Source organism: Macaca nemestrina, chromosome 16, assembly GCF_043159975.1.
Source record: "Macaca nemestrina isolate mMacNem1 chromosome 16, mMacNem.hap1, whole genome shotgun sequence".
NCBI classification, from domain to species: Eukaryota; Metazoa; Chordata; class Mammalia; order Primates; family Cercopithecidae; genus Macaca; species Macaca nemestrina.
Genome location: NC_092140.1, coordinates 15,022,968 through 15,048,905, shown reverse-complemented (window position 1 = coordinate 15,048,905; position 25,938 = coordinate 15,022,968). Strand labels below are relative to the sequence as shown.

The following is a 25,938-nucleotide window of genomic DNA, read 5'->3' as shown; positions in this document are numbered from 1 at the left end:
CTTCAATTATATATATATATATATTTATCTTTCACGACATTGGCATTTTGGAGGGCTACAGGCCATGTGCTTTGTAGATTATTTCCCCATTTTATCTTTGTTTCCTAGCTATTATGATCAGCTGTCTTGATTAGAATCAGGTTGTTCATTTGTGGCAGGGTTTCTACATAAATGATGTTGGATCCTTCTCAGTGCAACGCATTAAGAGGCATGTGATGTGAATGTGTTTCATTATTGCTGATCACTCAGGTAAGGTAGTGCCCTCCTGGTCTCTCCACTGCTAAGTTCCCTTTTTGCCCATTGCAATTAATAAATTAACTGTGGGGATAGGCTTTGAGATATATCCTGTGCTCCATTGTATTTGTCAAGGTTCTCCAGAGAAACAGAACCAATAGGATGTGTGTGTGCAGGCGTGTGTGTGTGTGTGTGCGCGCACATGCAGACAGAGATTGGTTTAGTTTGAGGAATTGGCTCCTGCAACTGTGGAAGGTGTCAAGTCCAAGATTTGCAGGGCAGGCTGGCAGGTTGGTGGCCCAGGGAAGAGGAGATGTTGCAGCTTGTGTCTGAAGACAGTCTGAAGGTAGGATTTCCTTTTTCCTCAGGGGACCTTAGTCTTTCTCTTCAGGCCTTCTGCTGATTGGATGGCCCCCCTCCCCCATTAGAAAGGATAATCTACTTTGCTCAAAGTCTACTGATTTAAATGTTTAGCTCATCTAAAAAAGACCTTCACAGCCACATTCTGGCCACATTCTGGTGTTTCACCAAATATTTAACCCAGTCAAGTTGACACATAAAACTAAGTATTACCCCTGTCAAACTTCCACTGTTTCCCAGTAGTATGGTATACACAATTATTACTTTGATGGATATAATTCCAAAGTATTTCTTTTTTAAAATATTTAAATCTTTGCTTCATTTGGAACTTGTTCTGAGTGCAGTGTGACCTGTGGATCTAACTTCATTTTGCTCCAGATAACTATCTTACTTTCCTAGCATCATTTGTTGAAAAGTCCATGTTTTCTCCCACCAATTTGATATGACAGCTTCATCAAATTCTAAATTCCCATATGATTGGGGTTCATTTGGATCTTTATCTTCCATTCCATTTGCTTACTTGTCTTTTCATACAACTGTATTTCCTGTTTTAAGTATAGAGGATATAGACAATTGTCTTTGGATCTCTTGCATTTTTCCACATCTTGTGAGCCTAAGATGCCTTTGGTTCAGACTATCTTTATGAGGATATTTAGATGGCAAACAGCCTTGAAAGGTAGAGATGGTAGCTCCCTGAAGCGAAGGACAGGCATGCGTATGCCCACTGTAAAAGATTTGGCTTTCCTAGGCTCAGGGGTCCTTCCCCTTAGTGTAATCCACAGTACATGCCGGTGTCACCTGGTCCACTCTATGCTACCTTGTGGGAATCAGGGGTTGGGAAACCCACACAAGAAAATGTTGATAATGCAGACACATGGCTTTCCCCAGGAATCTCATGTCTTCTACTGGCATCATGAAACTGTGCAGGATAACTTGTTAGCTTGAGAGAGGACAAAACATCAGACTCTTCACCGTCCTTGATGCCTCATACAGTTGTCTCTCCTCGGCACTCTTCTTTTTAGTTTTCCTGGTATTTTTCCATGTCTACTTGTCCCTGTAAACTTAGAATTATCTAGTTCAAAAATGAAATCAATCAATTGAAGAAACAAAAGCTTCTAGTATTTTTATATGGAGTGTGTTAATTTTACAAGTCGATTGAGGGAAAATCTGTCTTCATTGTTGAACATTCCTCTTTTCCAGTCTCATGCTCGACTTTATAATCTGGGCCCTTATTAATTACAATTGAATTATAGCCTTTCTAAGAGTCAAATCTTGGATTTCGTTTTAAATAAGTGAAACCTTAGGATGAAGAGCATAATGGCCAAAATGTGGCCTGTCATTTAGCAGAACCTGGGCTCTGTCTGAAAAGTGAGGCAATAACAGAGTCAGTCCTGCAGGGCTACTGGGGGAGAGCACGTGCACAAAGGCATGTGGGTCAGGCGTGAGAAGGGCTGGATAAATGGCAGCAATTGTTATTCTTATAACTGGTTCTTTGTTGTAATAGTGATCTTTAATCTCATTCGGTCCTAAAAGTCCCAGTTCTAACCATTTTAATATGTGCAAATCTGTATGGTGAGGAAAGTCAGAATCATTCTTGCAATATGGAAATATGATTTATTGGACTCCTGTTGAACACAAATTCATTAATTTGACTAATATGGTTATTATCATGTATAAATAAAATCATTTCCCTCAAATTTATCTTTTAATTGAAAAACATTTTACATTTCTCATGGAGGCCACCACTTAATCATTTTTACAATGTAATGAGAATGAGAGCCCTGCTTATTCAGAGAGGGGTAGTAATTGATGGCTGCGTTCCCTGGCAGAACTATTATGCTAAATCTGGGTCGTCCATCCTTGGAAATATTTGGTTCATAGATTAAAACTGATAGAAGGCACTGCAATCTTCAGAGTTTTACTGGAATTTGGCAATTTGCTTCATTCTAAGATATATTTTTCAATTCCCAATATTTCATTTGGAATATTAAGAGCCAAGTGACTGATTTCCATAATTATATGCTAATTTTTAAGGCCTAAATCTAAAATGCAAGGGGACTTCTGAGTTGTTAAGGGCAAATCACCCAGCACAATAACCTCGTCCAGAGGCAGGAGTGAAACTCAGGCAAAGCTTGTGTGGACCTCATGGAGAAGCCGGCGGGATTTAAGACATGGCGCCCTAGTCCAAAGACAATGCCCTCACCTATCTGTGACCTGGACGCTCCCTCCCTGCTTCGAGTCTTCCTACCTTTGCTTCAAGTTGTCCCGCCTTTCCAGATGGAACCAATGCACTTCTTACATGTATTGATTGATGTCTCATGTCTCCCTAAATGTGTAAAACCAAGCTGTGCCCCGACCACCTTGGGCACGTGTCGTCAGGACTTCCTGAGGCTGTGTCACAGGTGTGTCCTCAACCTTGGCAAAATAAGCTTTCTAAATGAATTGATGCCTGTCTCAGATGTTCTGGGTTTATAATATGTGCCACATTTTCTTTATCCAGTGTATCACTGATGGCCATTTGGGTTGGTTCCCTGTCTTTGCTATTGTAACAGTGCTGCGATGAACATATGCGTGCATGTATCCTTATAATAGAATGATTTATATTCCTTTGTCTACCCCTACTCTTAAACATAGAGCAGACAGCCAAGGGTCATAAGACATCTAATGAGATCTGCTATTTGAAAAACATACCAAAAAACAAGCACATCAGGAAAAAAGGCAACTTGGGGAAAATAGAAATTACATAGGGTGAAAAAACTTCAAAATCCATAGGTCAAGTGTCTGAAAGTTCTAAGAGAAAACACGGTAATCATGAAGTACAAGCTGGATACTATAATCAATAACAGTGCAGGTAATTAAAAAACCCTTTGGATTGAAGACATGATGAAGGAAGTAAAAAATACACAAGAGAGCTTAGGGCATAGCCAAAGCAATCTCAAAGTAGAAGCTGGGCATGGTGGCTCATGCCAGTAACACCAGCACTTTGGGAGGCCAAGGCAGGTAGATCACTTAAGGTCAGGAGTTCGAGACCAGCTTGGCCACATGGTGAAACCCTGTCTCTACTAAAAATACAAAAAATTAGCTGGGTGTGTTGGTGAGCACCTGTAATCCCAGCTACTCGGAAGGCTGAAGCAGGAGGATCGCTTGAACCTGGGAGGTAGAGCTTGCAGTGAGCTGAGATCACGCCACTGCAATCCAACCTGGGCGATAGAGTTAGACTCTGTCTCAAAAAAAAAGAAAAAAAGAGAAAAAAAAAGAAAAAAAAAGTGAGAAAAAGAACTAGGAGAGAAAGGATAAGAAAATTAGAGCCAGGCATGGTAACTCACGCCTGTAATCCCAGCACTTTGGGAGGCCAAGGCGGGCGGATCACAAGGTCAGGAGATCGAGACCATCCTGGTTAACATGGTGAAACCCCATCTCTACTAAAAAATACAAAAAAATTAGCCGGGTGTGGTGGTGGGCGCCTGTAGTCCCAGCTACTTGGGAGGCTGAGGCAGGAGAATGGCATGAACCCAGGAGGCGGAGCTTGCAGTGAGCCAAGGTCACACCACTGCACTCCAGCCTGGGCGACAGAGCGAGACTCCGTCTCAAGAAAAAAAAAAAAAAAAGAAAATTAGAGAGCTGGTCAAGGAGGACTAACCTCTAAATAATAGGAGTCCGGAGAGAGCAGAGGAAGTGGAAGGGAGAAAATTAAAAAAGAAAAATTCATAAAAATGTCCCAGAATCAAAGGACATGAGTTTCCAGTTTGAAAGGGCCACTGGAGCATTAGCACAATGGTTAAAAATGGGCCCATGCCAGATACATCTCTTGAAATTTCAAATTTCTAGAACCTAACAGATGATTCTACAAGCTTCTGGAGAGAAAAACATGCTTACACACAAGATCAGTAATAATCAGAATGCTTTGGGCTTTTCAATAGCTGAAACATTGAAGGCCAAAACACAGTGGAGTGATAGTTTCAAAATTACCGGGGTACACTGGGCATGGTGGCGCATGCCTGTAGTCCCAGCTCTTCAGGAGGCTGATGGGGGAGGATCGCTTGAGCTCAGGAGTTCTGGGCTGTAGTGTGCTATGCCAATCGGGTGTCCACACTAAGTTCAGCATCAATACAGTGACCTCCCGGGGGTGGGGGACCTCCAGATTGCCTAGGAAAGGGTGAATTGGCCCAGGTTGGAATCGGAGCAGGTCAAAACTCCCATGCTGATCAATAGTGGGATCATCGTGCTTGGGTACAGCCACTGCATGCCAGCCTGGGCAACATAGTGAGGGCCCATCTCTTTAAAAACAAAATTGCCAGGGAAAATGGTCTCCAGCTGGAATTCTATACCCAGTCAAATGTCAAGCAAAAGAGAAGGGAGAATACAAACATTTTCAGATCTGCAAGACCCTAGAAGAAGTTTACCTCCCCTACTACCTTTCTCAGGAAGTCGCTACAGAAAAGTGCCCCACCACAAAAGGGGGCTTCTTTCTTTCTTAGTCAAGAAAGAAGATGATACGGGTTACAGGAGGCGACAAAGTGGAGAGATGAAGGGGACCCCAACAGAGTTTTTTGTTTTGTTTCTTGTTTCATAATCCAGACCAACAATGGTCGATACCCAACATAGTTTTAGGATTTCTCTGAATTCTGCTGTACAACGGGCCTCCAGATTGGAGCCCTTCAAAAGGTTCTTCAAATACTGAAATTGAAAGAATACTCATCAGAGTTGACTAAAATATCAGCCTTCGTTACTCGCTGCCTCCTTAGTCTCTTTGTTTCTGCTTTATGACACTTACCCACACCTGACGTTAGATTCTCTGTCAGTTTATCTGGCCTACATCCGTGCCTGGAAAATAGTAGTGCTTACTAAATATTTGTTGAATGAATGAATACATGGATGAGGACATATGTAAAATAATGCAAACCCCGGCATGTAGGAAGTGCTTTATAAATGTGAATTTCTTTCCTGAATTTCTCCTAATTCAGGTAAAGCCCATTGCTTCACAAGATGCCTGGTGCCATCTGGAGGAACTGAGATCCCTGCTGGAATCCCTACCTGAGTCCAGACAGACTGCAAGTCCGCTATGGACAGTCCCAAGATTCAGACTTCTAGAAATACAAATACTCAGTTTCAGACAGGCCTTCTGATGTGTATGCACAAAAAATTTCCTGATTTCTGACATTTAGAAAAGCCTTTTGTTGCCATGTTTTCCTACAAATGTGCTTTCCTGCCATCTCGTGGCCAACCTGGGGAACTTGCGAACAGTTTGCCTGGACCTCACTCAGTCTAAAGAAAAGCTTCAGGAGCTACGCTTGCCCAGAGCCATTTGGCAAAGCACCTGTGGTCATTTGACCACACCCTGGGGCCATCCGGCTTCTCAGACGCCCGTGTTTTTGAAACAGGAAGCCACTGAGGTCACTGCTGTGTTTGGTGGTTTCTGCTGGGGACAGCTGAGAGAAGTGCCTGACCTTTGTCCTCTCATTTAGACACAGCCCCACTATTAACCCCGTCATGGTTTGACCCCAAGGATTTGCTCTGAGCATTCCATGAACACCTGCAAACTCCTTGAGGGCAGGGTTTTATCTATTTTCTGCTCCCAGTGTATCAGACAGCATTGAACACATAGTAGGTGCTTACTAAATAAATGTTGTTGAAGAGATAATATAATTGGAGCATTTAAGAGTACTTAAATGTGCCGAGTCCAAGCACTTTACATAGATTATCTTATTAAAGTGACCAACTCATCCTGTTTGGCCAAGGACTGTCCTGAGAATCCCCTCAGTCCTGGACCAATGAGGGCAGTTGTTCGGTCCCTTTACAACAAATTCTGGCAACCCCTCTCTGACATTGACGCTACCATTATCCCCATATTTCAGATGAGAGGACTGAGGTTCAGAATTCTAAGAAATTGCCCATTATCACACAGGTCCTAAGAGCTCCCTACTTAGGGACTTAAATCCAAATCTTGGACTCTGCGACCCGCATTCTCACCACCGTTCTGTGCTATTCCCTGAGAGGCAGCACAGGTCATTGTGCCGCAGACGGGGCTGCCTGGCTCGCAAGGCCTTCCGTGTTCCTATGACGGTGAAGGTGTGAAGGGGATGGGAAGTGTCCCCAAGTTCTTTCTGAAGAAATGCATCAGGCAAATAACCGAATTATAAAGGTGAGCTGACAGAGAGGAGAGAGAGAGAGAGAGAGAACATGGTCTTCTTAGCAATTCCACCTTGATATGGTTACAGACTGGAAGTCTATACCTAGACTAGTTAACCAGGAAGGCAGATGGGAACTTGGATTTCCTACTTCCCAACTGTGGTTTCTGTTTCTAATCACAGACCACTGTAGTCACCTTTCTTTCTGTTGGAAACAAACGTTGACTCTCTGCTTCCTCCCGAGGTGCGGGCACTCTCAGAATTCAAGGGAACAGAGGCACAGGAAAGTCATCATCCAGCTTGGGTTTGTCTCTGTCACTTACAGAGTTGTAGGATCTTGAGCAAGTTATTGAACCACAGTGTGCCTCAGTTTCCTCATCTGTGGCATGAGGATGCTGATATGCTTACCTCCAAGGGCTGTTCAGGGTATTAAATGAATAAAATGCTTAAAGCCCTTAGAACAGGCCATGTTGAAAGTAGCAAATATCTTTCTCTTGTCTCCCACATTCCATTTGTCAGAAAATTCTGTTGGCTCCATCAACTCCAAAGTATATCCCGAATCCCACCACTTCTCACCACCACACTGCCACCTACCTGGCCAGAGCCACCCTCCTGGAAGGTCACCTGGGAACCTGCATGGACACTTGGCCTCTTTCAGTTTATTCTTTAATACAATTTTTTTACTGTTTTTTCAAGATGGGGTCTCCCTATATTGCCCAGGCTGGAGTGCAGTGGTGCGATCATGGCTCACCACTGCCCCAAACTCCTGAGCTCAAGGAATCCTCCCACCTCAGCCTCCCGAGGAGCGGGGATCACAGATGTGTGCCACCATACCTGGCTAACGTTTAAATTTTTTGTAGAGATGGGGTCTCCCTATGTTTCCCAGGCTGGTCTCCAACTTCTAGGCTCCAAGTCATCCACCTGCCTCAGCCTCCCAAGTGCCCAAGTGGCTGGGACTACAGATGCGTGCCACCAGGCCCAGATCAGTTTACTCTTAAGACAGTAGCTAGAGGGGTCCTGCCACACAGCAGTCACATGACTTCTAGGCTCAAAAACCTAGAAGATGTCTCAAAAGCCCAAGCTGTTACCCCGGCCTGCCCAACATGAAAGACACACCCCTTTTCTCTTCCCTCAGCAACTCGCTCCCCTAACTCCCCTGATCCTGTGTGCTGGCCTCTTGAAGACACCAGGCATGCCCCGCCTCCAGCTTTTGCACGGCTGCCCCTCTGCCAGGCACTCTCTGCCCTCACCTTGAAGTGGCTGCTCGCATGCCACCATCCCAAGAAGCGCCCTCTGACCATCCTTTTCAGTCACAACCTCTGTCCCTCTGTTCTATTTTTTTTTTTCGATCCCCGGCACCTAACACCTCCTACTATACCACATCATTTTCCATAATAATTTCCTTATTTAGCACATTTGTTGTTTACAGTCCCTCTGCTGCCGCAAGAATGCGAGTGTGCGCAGAGGCAGGCGTCTGGCTTCTTTCTGTTCTGGGAGGTATCCCATGTGCCTGGCATGTGTCTGTCCTTGGTGCATGCTCGGTAGGCATGGGCAGAACAAGTAGCACAGGGCAAGGGCTCACCCAGGGTCCTTTCTTGGCACCACAAGGGCCTTACCCCAACCCTGGGAAGCGGGCACTGTCTTTATTTTACCAATGATGACGTTGACTCCTCCAGCAGCCTGCCCAAGCTCACAGCTCAAGGAAGGGAAGAACCAGGAGCGTGATGTGAGTGTTCCCATCCCGGCCCTGTGGTCTTGCCGCAGCCCCACCCTCTCGAAAGCACGCGCTCACCCAGGCTGCAGGGGTCTCTCCCCGTGTCCGCTTCTCCCCAGCACCTGCCTGCTACCCACTCCCTCGCACCTGCAGGCAATTTGCCCATCTCTACTTGCCGGAGGTACCTCCCAGGCCACACCGCAGAGAGCCTGCGCGCTGCGATTTACCTCCACGTCCCATGTTGGTTGCTGCTGTGGTTTGGGAGCCACTGCCCTCTGCTACTGAGTTGGTACCTTCCTGGACCTTCCTTGCGGGCTCATCTGTTTCATCTTTCTGTACACTCTTTAGGGAAGATGGGGACACACACACTCTCGCACGCACACACGCATTCTCTCTCGCTCCTGGGATGCCTGCTGTAGGCCCTTAGCAACTAACGACTGGTTGTGCCTGTTAGTAGCTGGGTGGGACTTATTCCAGATCCTTTCCAGGTTTGGAAATCCAAATCTTGGACTCTGCGACCCGCATTCTCACCACTGTTCTGTGCTGTTCCCTGAGAGGCAGCACAGGTCATTCAAATCAAGGACCTGAGTCAGACTCCGGACTTACTGAAGTTCAGCCTTCCTGAAGACGAAAACTCAGGCTGAGCATCATGGACAGCAAGGCTATCTCTGCCCCAAGGCACCAGCTGGCAGACGGGCTCTCAGTTCCATCTACCAGCCACTGCAAAGCAGGGACATGTGTGTCAACTGGGCCCTGGGACAGGTGGTCTGGGCCTCCCCTCTCTTCCCTGTGGTGACAGGGACAGGGAACTTTGTAGGAGAAACCTATGAAATGGAAACTGAAGGGAAATGCTTTTCTTCTTCTTCTTTTTTTTTTTTTTTAAATGAGATGGAGTTTCACTCTTGTTGCCCAGCCTGGAGTGCAGTGGCACCATCTCGGCTCACTGTAACTTCCGCCTCCCAGGTTCAAGTGATTCTCTTGCCTCAGCCTCCTGAGTAGCTGGGATTACAGGCACCTGCCACCACCCCGGCTAATTTTTCTATTTTCAGTAGAGACAGGGTTTCGCCATGTTGGCCAGGCTGGTCTCAAACTCCTGGCCTCAGGTGATCAGCCCACCTCGGCTTCCCAAAGTGCTGAGATTACAGGCATGAGCCACTGTGTCCAGCTTGGAAATGCTTTCTTTGACTCAGTGCTAGGAGTAGGATGGCCCCCAAGCACAAAGGGCTGCTTGGTAAATCCTGTGACTGCCAGAAGGTACAAAGCTCTTAGGGGCTGACATGGTTTGGGTGTGTGCCCCTCCAAATCTCAGGTTAACTGCAATCCCTAGTGTTGGAGGTGGGGCCAGTGGGAGGTGTCTGGATCACGGGGGTGGGTCCCTCCTGAATGATTTTGTGCCATTCCGTTGGTGATGAGTGAGTTGTCACTCCGTTAGTTCACATGAGACCGGGTTGTTTAAAAGTCTGGGATCCCCCCACTCTCTCTTGCTCCCACTCTCGCCATGTGATGGGCCTGCTTCGGCTCTGCCTTCTGCCACGGGGCCTCGCTGGAAGCCAAGCAGAGGTTGGTGCCATGCCTGTACGGCCTGCTGAACCACAAGCCAAATAAAACTCTTTTCTTTATAAATGACTCAGTCTCAAGTTTTCCTTTATAATAACGCAAAAGTGGACTGTGAATAATACAGGGCCCCACGCTGGCCTCCAGAACATCCAGCCCTCAGAAATGCATGGCTTTTTGTTCCAGATGCACCAGAGCAGCACCCCACCAGATTCGGTTTCCATGGCTTTTGAGTCTTAAACACATCTGTGGAGTCCAGGAGCCTCATTAGAACAAGCCAGACATTACATCAAATGAAAACCCCAGTGGTTCTGAATCACCAGACGTTAGCAGGAAGCGAGATGAAAAGTCACACTCCTCTCACAGCAGCTGCTGGAGGTGGCTGTGTCCTTGTTGATGGACCAGGAGATGGCGGTATCCTTGCTGATAGACCCGAGAGTCCTGGAGGCCCAGGCTCGCTCCCTGCTCACTGCCTTAGATCAGGGCTGGAGACAGAAACCCGGACACATAGGACACTCTTGAGAAAGCCCAGGAGCCCTCAGCATCACAGGACACAGGCAAATGGAAGGAGAATGGCTTTTTCATTTCTCACACTCTGGTGGCCTCCGGGGTGAGGAGGAGTAGGGAGTTAGTCTGGAGTGGGGACAGAGTTCCCGTTCTGCAAAATGAAAAAAGTTCTGGAGATGGACAGTGGCCATGATGAAAAAGTTCTGGAGATGGACAGTGGCCATGATGAAAAAGTTCTGGAGATGGACAGTGGCCATGGTCCTCCAGCAATGAGGATGTTTTTCATGCCACTCAACTGCAGATTAAAAATTGGTTCAAATAGTAACGTTTCCTTACCTGTATTTTGCCACAATTTTATTTTTGAGACAAAGTCTCACTCTGTTGCCCAGGCTGCAGCGCAGGGACACAATCCTGGCTCACTGCAGCTTTCATCTCTCGGGTTCAAGTGATTCTCCTGCCTCAGCCTCCTGAGCAGCTGGAATTACAGGCACCCACCACCAGGCCTGGCTCATTTTTTGTATTTTTAGTAGAGACGGGGTTTCACCATGTTGGCCAGGCTGGTCTCGAACTCCTGACCTAAGGTGATCCGCCCGTCTCAGCCTCCCAAAGTGCTGGGATTACAGGCAGGAGCCACCACGCCTGGTCTGTATTTTGCCATAATTTTAAAATAAATAAATGGAGGAGCCTGCCCATTCTTGCTGCCCTGTGCTGTAGGTCCATGGACTTCCATGCAGGCCTTCCTTTCCTCTCCTTCGCTGTTCCTGGACACTCCTTTTTTTGTGGCTCTCACCCACTCTGCCCCCAAGCCACTGCCCCTCCAGGTGAGGCAATGGCCTTCTGCTTGGTGAGTTCCAGAGCTAATTACCACCACCTTGTTGGAGGGGTCACCCACAGGGACAGCCATCGGCAGTAGGGCACTCACAAACCAGGCCCATGAGGGAGGGGGTTCCAATATCCTTACAGGAGGCCCCGACTCCACTAAGAGGACAAATGTGCTGCATCTTTTCTGTTTAGCCCTTTGAGAGCAGGATTTTTCAGCCTCTCCTTTCCACACACTTAAGCCCCTCTTACCCACCGAGGCCAGGCCTGGGGGTTCATCCTGCGCTTCAAGTGGACAGTTCCCTCTCTGCAGCCTTCCCTTGCCGCCTTTACATGGCCTCAGCCATCACAAGTTTGCTTTCTGTTATGTGAACAAAGACGGCACAGTGTCGTGGTTAACAGGGCTTTCCTTTGCCCAGACATGCTTGGGTTCAAATCCTGGCTCAGCGAGCTGCCAGATATATGGCCTTGGACCAGTTACTTAAACTTCATGTTCTCTGGTTTCCGTGTCTCTAAAATGGGAATAAAAAAGCCTTCCTTAGTTTAGTTATAAGGATTAAAATAGAATTAATCCATACTGTCCATTGAGCATTGGCAGTGAGAGGTGGCTCTGCGCAATGACTGGCAGCTGGGCTGTGGAGCAGGACTGGGATGGCCTGGGGCAGGGTACTTGGTTTCGCCCCGCCTGTTTTCTCCTCTGTGGAATGGGAATGGGTAATGGTAATCTACGTTACAGGGCTGTGGCAAGGATTGCATGCTTGTAAATTTCATTCAAGAGAGTGCTTGGCATGCTGTCTGCACATACTCAGTGTTCAATAAATACTCACCACTTTTGTTAGTCATTTAGAAAGGAGGTGGCCTGGCCCAGTGACTCACACCTGTAATCCCAGCACTTTGGGAGGTCGAGGCAGGCGGATCACCTGAGGTCAGGAGTTCGAGACCAGCCTGGCCAACATGGTGAAACCCCCATCTCCACTAAAAATACAAAAATTAGCCAGGCATGGTGGTAGGTGACTATAATCTCAGCTACTCAGGAGGCTGATGCTGGAGAATTGCTTGAACCTGGGAGGCAGAGGTTGCAGTGAGCCAAGATCTGGCCATTGTACTCCAGCCTGGGCAACAAGAACAAAACTCCGACTCAAAAAAACAAAGAAGCTACCAGGCCAGGCTCGGTGGCTCATGCCTGTAATTCTAGCACTTTGAGAGGCAGGTGGATTGTTTAAGCTCAGCAGTTCAAGACCAACTGGGGCAACATGGTGAAACCCTGTCTCTATAAAAATTAGCAGGGTGTGGTGGTTTGCACCTATAGTCCCAGCTACTTGCAGGGCTGAGGCGAGAGGATAGTTTGAGCACAGGAAGCAGAGGTTGCAGTGTGCCAAGAAGGTGCTACTGCACTCCAGCCTGCATGACAGAGCTAGACCTGGTCTTAAAAAAAAAAAAAAAGCTACCAAAAATATTCCAGAATGCATGACAAAAATCTATGTCTAAAATAGTCAACAAAAATCAAACTTGGACATACATTAACTAAAGTAATTTTATAACATCTAAAAGAGATATCAAAATAAATATTTTAGTGCCCTGAAAGAAGGAACATTCACAAAATGAAAAACATAATTGACTGGGCATGGTGGTTCAAACCTGTAATCCCAGCATTTTGGGAGGCTGAGGCAGACGGATCACTTGAGGTCAGGAGTTTGAGACCAGCCTGGCTAACATTGTGAAACAGCGTCTCTACTAAAAATATAAAAATTAGCTGGGCGTGGTGGCACACACCTATAATCCCAGCTACTCAAGAGGCTGAGGCAGCAGAATCGCTTGAACCTGGGAGGTGGAAGTTGCAGTGAGCCAGGATTGTGCCACTGCACTCTAGACTGGGTGACAGAGAGTGAGACTCTGTCCCCCCCCCCCAAAAAAAAGAAAAGAAAACAAATTATGGAGCACATAGAAACAAAACAAGAATAGGCCGACATGAAAAATATTCATATATGCATTGTGAACACTTGTCAAGGTATGCTGGCTTTTAGGAGTAAGATATGAAGTCCTGCTATGTCCAATTAAAGCATTTCCATCCCAGGGGCTTCTTTAGCTCCTCCCAACCCATGCTGAATTGTATTTTAGTAGACAATGGTCAAGCCAGTGTACTATTTTGGTTATACATTGGTTGGCGTGGAATGTAGAGAAAGGCACAAAACACAAAAAAATGAACTGCAAGGAAAGTGCAGAAAAGTAGAGTTTACTGGTGTGGCCTCCGCTTTCCCCTCCACCACCCCCATCCATGACATTTGTAATTGCGTGAGGTCTTGCAAAGAGGGCACCCGTGTTGGCGTCTGTCCATCTTGATTAGGCTTGGAAGTGGCCAAATGAGAGCCAGAGGGAGGATTACTCTGAAAAGTCAATCCGATGGGCAAAATGCCCAAGCTCCCCTCTGCACTCTCTGCTTGTCCATCAAAGGTTGAAGAAGAGCTTGTAGGCATCATTTCCACCCATATGCAAAGCACACTACATGATAGTTACTCACACGCGAAGCACACTATGTGTTAATATCAGACTTGGTTGAGGGGCATGATAACGGCCTTCATTCAAATACATGAATAAGTGTGCCAGGCACCTTTAAACAAAGGATTTATTTTTTATTTATATATATATTTTTTGAGACGGAGTTTCACTCTGTCGCCCAGGCTGGAGTGCAGTGACGTGATCTCGGCTCACTGCAACCTCTGCCTCCTGGGTTCAAGTGATTCTGCTGCCTCAGCCTCCCGAGTAGCTGGGATTACAGGTATGTGCCATCATGCCTGGCTAATTTTCATATTTTTAATAGAGATGGGGTTTCACCATGTTGGCCAGATGGTCTCAAATTCCTGACCTCAAGTGATCTGCCCACCTCAGCCTCCCAAAGTGCAGGGATTACAGGCGTGAGTCACTGGACCCAGTCAAATAAAGGATTTTTAAGGCCTCACATTGTCTGCCTGGTATTATCTTTATTTCATAGGAGAGGAAATGAGATTAAAAAGATCAAAACCTGCCCAAAGTTACACAGCAACTGTAAGAGTTAGCATTAGGGCTGGTTTTGGTGGCTCATGCCTATAATCCCAGCACTTTGGAAGGTCTTAAGCCCAGGAGTTTGAGACCAGCCTATGAGACCCTGCCTCTACAAAATAATTAAAAACTTAGCTGGGTGTGGTTGGCACAAACCTGTAGTCCTAGCTACTTGGGAGGTTGAGGTGGGAGGATCCCTTGAACCTAGGAGTTCAAGGTTACAGTGAGTTATGACCGTGCCACTGCACTCCAGCCTGGATAACAGAGTGAAAACTTGTCTCTAAAAAAAAAAAAATTAAAAATTAAAAAACAAATAGAGGATTACTATGTTCTGGAGATTGAACAGTGAACAAGATATACAGAACTTTTGGTCTAGGAAAAGCTAGATAGTTATGATCCACTGAGGTCTGTGCAACTTGAAAACGTTAAGATGTGTTACGAGAGCTCAGAGCAGGGCCACAGCCTAGCATGGGAGGGAGGGAGGACAGGAAAACTCTTGGAGGACATGGCATGAAAATGAAGAGGGCTTCGCCAGGTGGAGGGTTGGGGGTGGTGGGTAGAGAATTAAGTGTCTTGGGATATTCTTTTTCTTGGCTTTTGTTTTGGGAATGAGAATGTGATGTGTTCCACGAAGGAACAGCAGCCCAATGCTGGCAGGATCCGAGTGCATAGAGAGAAAGGGAGTGTGTCCAGAGGGAAAAAGAGCCTCACGGGCCCTAGTCAAGGAATTAGGACTTGATCCCAAGGCTAGAAAAAGTGTTCAGGTTTGATCATCACATGTGTTGCACTCTGGACTTTGAGTCTCCCCTTCAGCGCAGCCCCTGTGGTGCAATGACGAGCTTGTATACCAGCGTTTTAGAGGCCAAATGCGAACTCTTCCTTCGAATCCAGGAACCACTTTCAATCTTCAGAGTTGTGCACTAGTTTGTCTAAGAACTGTGGCTTGTTTGTGTAGGAGTGCCAAGGTAGACTCATTCTGGACCTGACACCTGGGATGGCTAAATGATAAACATCTATAGGATAAGTTAGGCATTAGGTGTTTACAATGTTTTAGAAGAATTTTTACACCAGCAGAAAATGTTGGTATCGAGAAAAACACTAGGAAGTGGTACACAAATGTGTACATAGGAAGGTCCTAGTAATATAAGTCTCTATCTATCTATCTAATCTATCATCTACCTACCTACCCATGTCTGTCTGTCTATCTATCTATCTATCTACATCTATCTATCTATCTATCTATCTATCTATCTATCTATCTATCTATCTATCTATCATCTATCTACCTACCTACCTTTATCTGTTTGTCTATCTATCTATGTATCTATCATGTATCTACCTACCTACCTTTATCTATTTGTCTGTCTATCAATCAATCAATCAATCAATCAATCATCCCTGGGGAAAACAGGACCAGGAAGAATTTTTAATGAACCGGTGCTCCTTTTATAATCAGATAGTATGTTAAAGATTTCTTACCCTACCCAAAGACCCATGAGCACTTATGATTAAGAAGAGAAATTTATTTCACACCATTGAAACTTCAAAAAAATCATTACTGGCCTTCACATGAGCTGTCTTTCGAGTTATCCATAATTTAAATAGAGGTAGGGACTAGAAAGACAAAACAACAAAAACCCAAAGGCAAAGTTATCAGTTAATACCAGCTGGTCCTTATCACAGCCATTCTCAAACCTGCACGTTCACTTGCAGCCTTGGCTCCTGCCTTCTTTAGAATAGTTTTCATGAGTGTTAGAAATGAACAATGTGGAATAGGAAACTTTGTTACGCTTTCAAGATTAAGCTAGTCCAAAATAACATCATTTGTGTGATCGGGAAGATGACAAATGCAGGTTGGGCTCTCAGTGCTCTAAGACAGTGTGTGTATATGTGGCTTAAATAAGCCTTTCAAACAGAAGACTTCTTCCAGAGTTTTAGATTCATTGCTGGCTGCTTAGAAAACAGCATTCACGGCCGGGTGCGGTGGCTCACGCCTATAATCCCAGCACTTTGGCAAGCCAAGGTGGGCAGAACACCAGGTCAAGAGATCGGGACCATCCTGGCCAACGCAGTGAAACCCCATCTCTACTAAAAATACAAAATTAGCCGGGCATGGTGGTGCATGCCTGTAATCCCAGCCCACTCGGGAGGCTGAGGCAGGAGAATCACTTGAACCTGGGAGACGGAGGTTGCAGTGAGCTGAGATCGCGCCATTGCACTCCCGCCAGGGCAACAAGAGCAAAACTGTCTCCAAAAAAAAAAAAAAAAAAAAAAAAAAAGAAAGAAAGAAAAAGAAAAGAAAAGAAAAAGAAAAAAGAAAAAAAAAAGAAAATAGCATTCATGGTTTAGTTTCCAGTTCTGAAGTCTTCCCCACCAGAGGCCATGTAATGGAGTGTCCTGCTACCTGGGGGCAGAGGTCAGGGCATCTGCCGGTCCAGTCCATCCTCCACTTGCTTCCTGACCTTCACATCTGTGTCTGGGAGTTGGCCCCCAACATGATATATGGGTTACTGTTTTCCAGGCTCTTTTTCTTTTCATCCTCATCAAATTGAGCTTCGATCTCTGCTGGGTTGATGTAAGTATAGAATCGAGTCATGATGGCAAAAATTATACAGACGACCAGAAGCAACGCAGCAAATAGAATGTACTCAGCCCACTGTGAAGAAATCAGCGTTGGAGCAGGAAAAAGAACAAAAATAAAACAGGTCATATTGATGAATATATGGTGTGTACATTTTCTTGCTACATGCAGATGGAGAGTGCTTTGAAGTTAAATTACGGAAAATTAGTAAGCAGCCAATACAGATACAGTAGGGCCAGCTTTTCTTGAATGTCCCAGATAGATAGATGCTAATACAGACAACATGCTTTGAACAGCACTAAGGTACAGAAACAACAGACTTTGGGAAGATGAGAGAAAATGTCTGAAACGCTCAAGCCTTAAGACATATGGCTGGACCCTGGAAGGGTGGGAACCGAGAGAAGAGCAAGCAGCGCCCACGAGGGAAAAATGAATGTGCTGAACTCTAGCAAGTGAAGAGCACCATGTTCCCCCTTGGAAACACCTGGAGCTCATAAGCACACAGCATGAGCACATCTGCTGCTGGCACCTGGTGCAGGAAGTCATGAAACGGATGGGATAACAGCTCCCTTATGAGGTAGACACGCTACAGTGCAGAAGGAAAGAGTGTAAGTATCAGTAGAGCCCTCATTTAATTTTGGCTGGAAAAATTATAACCATCTCTAGGATGGCTTTAACTCCAGGTGTTATGAAAGTTTCAGGATAACATGTGTCTGCTTGGCAGCTACTAAGCTGCATTCACTGAAGCTAGGAGAGATGTTTCCCTTGACAGTAAAACACATAAGGGTGACTTCAAGTTAAGCCATTCCGGCTATTTTGGTTATCAATTTCCAGCTGCGTTAACAACAAGTGGAAATAAGAAGAATCAGCAGGCCAGGTGCAGTGGCTCACGCCTGTAATCCCAGCATTTTGGGAGGCCAAGGTGGGCAGATCACGAGGTCAAGAGATTGAGACCATCCTAGCCATCCAGGTGAAACCCTGTCTCTACTAAAAATACAAAAATTAGCCGGGTGTGGTGGTGGACGCCTGTAGGCCCAGCTACTTCGGAGGCTGAGGCAGGAGAATCACTTGAACCTGGGAGGCGGAGGTTGCAGTGAGCCAAGATCGCGCAACTCCACTCCAGCCGGGCAATAGAGTAACACTCTGTCTAAAAATAAGAAGAAGAAGAAAAGAGAGGAGGAGGAGGAGGAGGAGGAGGAGGAAGAGGAGGAGGAGGAGGAGGAGGAGGAGGAAGAAGAAGAAGAAGAAGAAGAAGAAGAAGAAGAAGAAGAAGAAAGAAGAAAGAAGAAGGAGGAGGAGGAGGAGGGGGAGGGGGAGAGGGAGAGGAAGAGGAGGGAGAGGGAGAGGAGGAGGAGGGAGAGGGAGGGGAGGAGGGAGGGGAGGAGGGAGAGGGAGAGGAGGAGGAGGGAGAGGGAGAGGAGGAGGAAGGAGAGGAGGAGGAAGGAGAGGGGGAGGAGGGAGAGGGAGAGGAGGAGGAGGGAGAGGGAGAGGAGGAGGAGGGAGAGGGAGAGGAGGAGGGAGGGGAGGAGGGAGAGGGAGAGGAGGAGGAGGGAGAGGGAGAGGAGGAGGGAGGGGAGGAGGGAGAGGGAGAGGAGGAGGAGGGAGAGGGAGAGGAGGAGGAAGGAGAGGAGGAGGAAGGAGAGGAGGAGGAGGGAGAGGGAGAGGAGGAGGAGGGAGAGGGAGAGGAGGAGGAGGGAGAGGGAGAGGAGGAGGAGGGAGAGGGAGAGGAGGAGGAGGAGGAGGAGGCAAAGAATAAGGAGAAGGAGAAAGAGAAGGAAAAGGAGAAGGAGAAGGTGGAGAAGGAGAAGGAGAAGGATCAGCAGATAGTTTGCCGTAAGGCTATTTGGGAACAGCCCTGGTTGGTCTGGCAGTTTAATCCAGCTATTAGCCCAGATGACCAGACAGAGCAGACAGGGCTAGGGAGAGCCACTGTGATGGCCGTGAACAGGAAAGACAGAGGGATGTGCAATCTCCTCTCCCACGCCATACCTGTTTGCTGAACTGGCCCGCCCCTGCCACAATGAGCACGATGATGTTGCCAATAGCCACCGTCAGCAGCCATCCTGCCTGCAGCACCGACTTCATGTTGGAAGGAGCCTGAGGAAGCAAAGCAAAGTGAGTCCTGCTCCAGGTGTCACCCTCCGAGCAGGAGAACACAGCTCACTGATGGGCATTTAGTGAAGCAGAGCACCCTAACAATGCACACGAAAAGTCAGGTGGCCTCAATGTAAAAAGGATCATCAGTTAAGTAACAAGACACCCACACACTCACAGGTGAGTAGACAAGAATCTCTGTGTTTCATGCTCCACATCCTTGCAAAGCTGTCCTCTTCGTTCCATGGACACATCTACAGAGGAGCTGATCCTGTTTCTACAGGAGAGCTTCCAAGCGAAGCCACCCAGCCTGGCATAGTCTTCCCCTCAAATGCAGGCTGCCCTGGGCTGCAAGCTTGCCCTTCTGTGGCTTTCCTGCCACCTCTCCAAAATCTCTCTTCAAACACCTGTCACCTGTATTACAGTTATCTCCTTTATTAACCTGTGAGGTTATCACAGAAAGTGATTTTCTGACTCGTCTTGGCTGTTTTACTATAAAAATTGATGGTGCTAGGCATTGTGTGCTATAATGCCTATAACTATAGTTCTGACAACACAGTTCAACAATTAAGCTCTAATTTGGGTATCAATAAAACCTAGCTCATTAGTCTAACACACTTAAAAGCAGTAATTCTTTTAAACTTTTTTTTTTCTTTTTTTTTGAGACAGTGTCTTGCTCTGTTGCCCATGCTGGAGTGCAGTGGTGCGATCACAGTTCACTGCTGCCTCGGACTCCTGGGTTTAAGTAATCCTCCTGCCTCAGCCTCCCAAGTAGCTGGGAGCACAAGCGTGCTCTACCATGCTCAGCTAATATTTTTTTTTATTTTTAAAGCTAGACCTTATTTGGTGTGTTTACTGGGAGCTATAAAGAGACCTCAACCACGGTGGCTCAAGCCTGTAATCCCAGCACTTTGGGAGGCCGAGACGGGCGGATCATGAGGTCAGGAGATCGAGACCATCCTGGCTGACACGGTGAAACCCCGTCTCTACTAAAAAATACAAAAAACTAGCCGGGCGAGGTGGCGGGCGCCTGTAGTCCCAGATACTCGGGAGGCTGAGGCAGGAGAATGGCGTAAACCCGGGAGGCGGAGCTTGCAGTGAGCTGAGATCTGGCCACTGCACTCCAGCCTGGGCGGCAGAGCGAGACTCCGTCTCAAAAAAAAAAAAAAAAAAAAAAAGAGACCTCAACCAGACCTATCGTGAGGACATAGACCTGTAATTGAGCTGTTTTATGAATGGTCGGTTACATTTGGTTGTTTCAGAAAGGAGAATCGGCTGACCTTTATCACTCTGGTAGCAGTCAGTAATAAATACTGGACGCTAAATGTCTCGGGTATGACTGTGGATCTATAGACACATAGGAACACATGCTCTCGCAAAGCTGAAGAGACTAATAATTCTTATTCAGTAAGGACAACACTTGTTGATCTCAGAGACCTTGCTCTACGGAAGATACCATAATGCTTTATAGACTTTTAAAAAACATCGTTATCTCAGATTTAAATTAAGTCCCCTCAGCATTTTCTGCAGGCAGGGGTATAGCAGATGGGTGGTAAATACAACGAACAAGAAACCTGAGAATATGAGAATTCCAGTCCTGTGACAGAGAAGACCACTTCGCCACAGGTGAGAAGAAAATACTGCGGGATTTGCAGAGCCATGTTCACTGTGTTGGCTGGAATATCTTCAAATGGCCGCACTTCGGGGCAGCTGCCATTCTGCAGCAGTGAGGAAAAACCAGAAGTTGAGATAGCTTCTAAAATAAAAATTGTTCGAACAGGTAAATTGAGTTTGAGCTTCTAGGGTTACATCATATGATTTGTCAAGTACGTACACATTTGAAACATAAGGCAACACTACATTTTACACTTGCGATGGGATTTGAAGTTATGTTCACTAGCATTTTTATTTCAGATAAGAGAGTAGTTTGGAAGTCATTTTAAAACACTGCCTTCTCTTTGAACTATGAGTTCCTTAAGTCCATGTTAATAGTCTATAAAGAGGCATCAGATATTGGTTAACATAAATTATTCTCCATGGGAAGTCAGTCTGTTTAGATTCTTTCTAATGAGTAAGTCAACAATAAGTTAAAGAATTATCCAAGTGAATTAATTCTAAGCCCATTTAAAATACACATCCTAATATCACTCTAGTTAAATCATTATGTCCTAAGTGCTTGTGAGTCTTCGGGTATCAATCGAGTTTGAGCAGATCTTCTGATACAATGAAACGAGTTACCAACCTTCCTTCGGACTAGATAGGTATAAGCACTACCAAATTCAAGGTAGTGAGTATGGAAATTAGGTTGACATTGTGGTGGAATCTCTGTTGAACTTATCGTGAAGCCTTTTCTATCAAAAGAAAGAATAATATTGGTTAACATTCTTGGCATTAAAAGTTTCAGTGTATTTTTTAAAGAAAAACTATTGAACCTTTGAGTGAAGCATTCAGTCTAGGTACTTACATGCCGGAAGGAAAAAACTGGTAGTTGCTGACATTGTTGCTGCTGACATTTGCATAAATTTTCCCACTCATTGTGACAGTGATGAGCTCGTTAAAAGTATTTACAAATCTGAAACAGAAAACCACCTGTCTTGTAACTGAACTAGAGAATAACATATTCTAGGTCACAGTTCATGCACCTGAAGTTGGGCAATACTCCCTATTTTGAAGGAGTTTAAGATGTTTTCAGAATATTTCTGGAGAATAAAGACAGACAGTGAAGAACCCTAGGTTTATCCCTGCTCACCCACTCACGAGAACACACCTAAAAGAATGTATTTAACAGTGTTTATACGTGCTAGGTACTGCTCTACGTACTTTGTAAATCTAACCTAATTCAATACGTTAGGATATTAAGCAGGGACTGAAGTAGGTACTGGCCTCTTCCCTTCAGGAAGGTAGCCATATGCCTTTGTGTTCCCTGTTTCAGAAACTTTTTATTTATTTATTTATTTATTTAGAGATGGCATCTCGCTCTGTCGCCCATGCTGGAGTGCAGTGGTGCAATCTCGGCTCACTGCAACCTCTGCCTCCCAGGTTCAAGCGATTTTCCTGTCTCAGCCTCCCGAGTAGTTGGGATTACAGGCATGTGCCACCATGCCCAGCTCATTTTTGTATTTTTAGTAGAGACAGGGTTTCACCATGTTGGCCAGGCTGGTCTTGAACTCGTGACCTCAGATGATCTGCCTACCTCAGCCTCTCAAATTGCTAGGATTGCAGGTGTGAGCCACCGTGCCTGGCCAAAAACTTTAGAGTTCGAGTAGTGAAAGACCAAAACGAGATGCTGCCTAGTTCCTAAAAGATAGACCCCAGTTCCTAAAGGACACCCCCCTTCTTTAGGGGTTGAGGAGGAAAGCCCACCTACTTCCTACCTCTAGGAGCCTCAGGTGGGGAAGGGCACCTGGGATTGGAGAGGAACAAGTGGGCCAACCCCGTAACAAGAGACAGGTTTTTTAGTCTTTTTTAGAGATGAGGTCTTGCTCTGTTGCCCAGGCTAGAGTGCAGTGATACAATCACAGTTGAAAGCAGCCTCGAACTCTCAGCCTCAAGTGATCCTCCCACCTTAGCCTCCTGAGTAGCTGGGACCACAGGTGTGTGCCACCGTGCCTGGCTAATTTTTATTTTTATTTTGTAGAGACAAGGGTCTGGCTGTGTTGCCCAGGCTGGTCTTAAACTCCTGGCCTCAAGGGATCCTCCCTCCACAGCCTCCCAAAGCACTAGGGTTATGGGTACGAGTCACTACACCTGGCTGAGAGACAGCTTTAAGGAATCCCCTTCAGAGGGTGGAGGCCTGTGTGATCCTGGACTGACAGTGGTCAGCATCCTGCTGGAATCCAGCTTTGAATGGAATATACCCAATAAGACCGGCTTCCAGGTCCGAGGCTTCCTATCTCTACAAAACCCACGAGGCTACATTTCACATGGAAGCGGTGAATCGTTTGCCTTCATAGGACCATACCGATGGTGAACAGCACGGATGGCTGATTACAGACCCCTTTCATAGCTGTTTCAGGCTATAGACGACCCTGAAACTCTCATACAACCCTAGTGACCAGGAGGGTGCTGCCCAAAACAAGACCAGTCAACTTTTCCTACCAAACACGTGAGTGAAGGCCGAGAGCAGATCATCCAACGCAGAGAACAGTAAGTCTTACTAGTGTACACCTCAGCAGTGTAAAGAACAATTTAACCTCTCCATCCCCAAAATATGGGGCCAAGGTTCATCAGCTTTGTGGCAACAAATAATACTGGTCAAATTCTAGGTGCTGGGAGAAAATATCTATGAATTAAACTCAGGTCCTGAAGTCCCGAGGCCTTCTCCTCAGTGTCATTTGATAGGTGATGAATACAGAAAGCCTGAGACAGATCCACACGGGCCTTAGCTAGAATCCACACTGCTCTAGACTGTGAGAGCTGCTTTTATCAAAGGTGAAGATCATCCACACGCAAGAGAGCGCGTGGGCAGAGTATGAGACGAGGAAGCAGAGCGCTGGGCCTGAGGCCTGGCTTATAACTTATCAGCCATCAGACTTGAGGACTCGGAGCTGCCTGGCCTGTGTCTTAGGGCTGGTGCAATAAGAAATGAAAACACAGTCCCGGGTCACTTAATGATGGGGATGGGGTCTGAGAAATGCATCAGGAGGCGATTCTGCGGTGATGGGAACCTCACAGCGGCCACTCACCCACACCTAGACGGTGCCACCTACACACACCCAGGCTGCATGGGTATGGCCTGTGGCTCCTAAGCTACGAACTTGTGCAATGTTGGCTGCCCTGAATACTGGAGGCAACTGTGACACAATGGTAAGGATTTGCACATTTAAACATGTCTAAACACTCCCATTCTTTCCTCCCCGGCCCCCTAGCAGCCACTCATCTGCTTTCTGTCTCTATGGCTCTGTCTGCCACTTCATTTCAATGGAATCATTCCATGTAGGTCTCTGTGACCAGCTTCTCCCTCTCAGCATACTGTCTTTCACATGCGTTCATATTGCGGCACGTATCCGCACTCCATTCCTTTTTGGTTTTTGTTTTCTTTTTTTTTGAGACGGAGTCTCTCTCTGTTGCCCAGGCTGGAGAGCAGTGGTGCGATCTCAGCTCACTGCAACCTCCACCTCCTGGGTTCAAGCGATTCTCCTGCCTCAGCCTCCTGAGTAGCTGGGACTACAGGCACATGCCACCACGCCTGGCTAATTTTTTGTATTTTTAGTAGAGATGGGGTTTCACCGTGTTAGCCAGATGGTCTCAATCTCCTGACCTTGTGATCCACCCACCTCGGCCTCCCAAAAAGTGTTGTGATTACAGGCGTGAGCCATCACACCTGGCCACTTCATTCCTTTTTATGACTAACATTCCATCATATGGATATACCACCTTTTGCCAGCTTTTGGGCATTGCATTTGTTTGTATGTTTTCTCTATTGTGTATAATGCTGCGATGAACATTCATGCACAAGTTTTTGTGTGGACATGTTTTCATCTCTTACCTCACATGGCACATTTGGCAGGCTTCCAAATTAACCACCTGGGGAAGGTCTCACAATGCATGGCTTACATCCTGTCCCTCAGTAGAGAGTCTTATCGTGACTCCCTCCAATCTTACTGTGTTGATATACTGATTAATACATAGCCCACTGACACTGAAAAGGACGCGGATTTGCTTCTGAATCATGACGTTTTACTGACTGTCTTGTGCTAAAACATTTTAGCCCATATGTTGTCATCTGTAGTCAGTGATCATAACCTCTGTATTATAAACTCCACTAAAAGTGGAAAACTTGGGCCGGGCATGGTGGCTCACGCCTGTAATCCCAGCACTTTGGGAGGCTGAGAAGGGCAGATCATCTGAGGTCGGGAGTTCAAGACCAGCCTGACCAACATGGAGAAACCCCATTTCTACTAAAAATACAAAATTAGCTGGGCACGGTGGTGCATGCCTGTAATCTCAGCTACTCGGGAGGCTGAGGCAGGAGAATCGCTTGAACCCAGGAGGCGGAGTTTGCGGTGAGCCGAGATCGTGCCACTGCACTCTGGCCTGGGCAACAAGAGCGAAACTCTATCTCAAAAAAAAGAAAGAAAGAAAGAGAGAAAGAGAGCGAGAGAAAGAGAGAAAGAAAGAAAATGGAAAGCTCTAATATGAGGAGTCCCCCTCTCTTCTAAACTTACCTTTTTTTTTTTTTTAATAAAAGATAGGGCCTCACTCTGTCACCCAGGCTGGAGTGCAGTGGTGCAATCATGGCTCACTGCAGCCTTGAACTCCTGGGCTCAAACAATCCTCTCATCTCAGCCTCCTAAGTAGCTAGGACTGCAGGAGTGCGCCACATGCCTGGCTAATTTTTACATTGTTATTTTTATAGAGAGGGAGTTTTGCTTTATTGCCCAGGTTGGTCTTGAACTCCTGGCCTCAAGTGATTCTCCTGCCTCCACCTCCCAAAGTGCTGGGATTACAGGCATGAGCCACCACACCCAGTCTTCCTAAACTTTCTTATAAGAGCCTTCCAACTTGCAGCAGACTCCAGGACATGCCCTACTTTGCTGATGTCTCTTCCCAGGCTGATCCTCACATTTGGCTTCCAATAAATCAAATTATTTCTGCCTTGACACCCTTAATTTTGGTCAACATGGTTATATACCTAGGAGTGAAACTGCTGAGTTATATAGTAAAACTCTATGATTAACATTTCAAAGAACTGCTTTTCAAAGTGGCTGTACCATTTTAGATTTCCACCAGCAGTGAATAAGGTTCTAATTTTTATTTATTTGTTTGTTTGTTTGAAGACGGAGTCTCACTTTGTCACCAGGCTGCAGTGTAGTGACATCAACATGGCTCATTGCAGCCTCGACCTCTCGGGGCTCAGGTGATCCACCCACCTCAGCTTCTCCAGTAGCTGGGACACACCACCACGCCTG

The 25,938-nt window shown here is 46.2% G+C and overlaps 1 protein-coding gene across 1 annotated transcript in view; it reads right to left on the bottom strand.

Annotated features, from left to right (window-relative positions):
• Nucleotides 1–16,697: 16,697 nt before the first annotated feature.
• Nucleotides 16,698–25,938, bottom strand: part of LOC105477704 (solute carrier family 15 member 1) — a 69,267-nt gene continuing 60,026 nt past the window's right edge. Inside the window, exons 19-23 of the mRNA XM_011734359.2 lie at nucleotides 21,492–21,599; nucleotides 21,270–21,378; nucleotides 20,602–20,745; nucleotides 18,923–19,030; nucleotides 16,698–17,008 (exon numbers count right to left, since the gene is read on the bottom strand). Coding sequence (XP_011732661.2) covers nucleotides 16,817–17,008; nucleotides 18,923–19,030; nucleotides 20,602–20,745; nucleotides 21,270–21,378; nucleotides 21,492–21,599 — 661 coding nt within the window. The 3' untranslated portion in view covers nucleotides 16,698–16,816. The remainder of the gene's footprint in view (nucleotides 17,009–18,922; nucleotides 19,031–20,601; nucleotides 20,746–21,269; nucleotides 21,379–21,491; nucleotides 21,600–25,938) is intronic.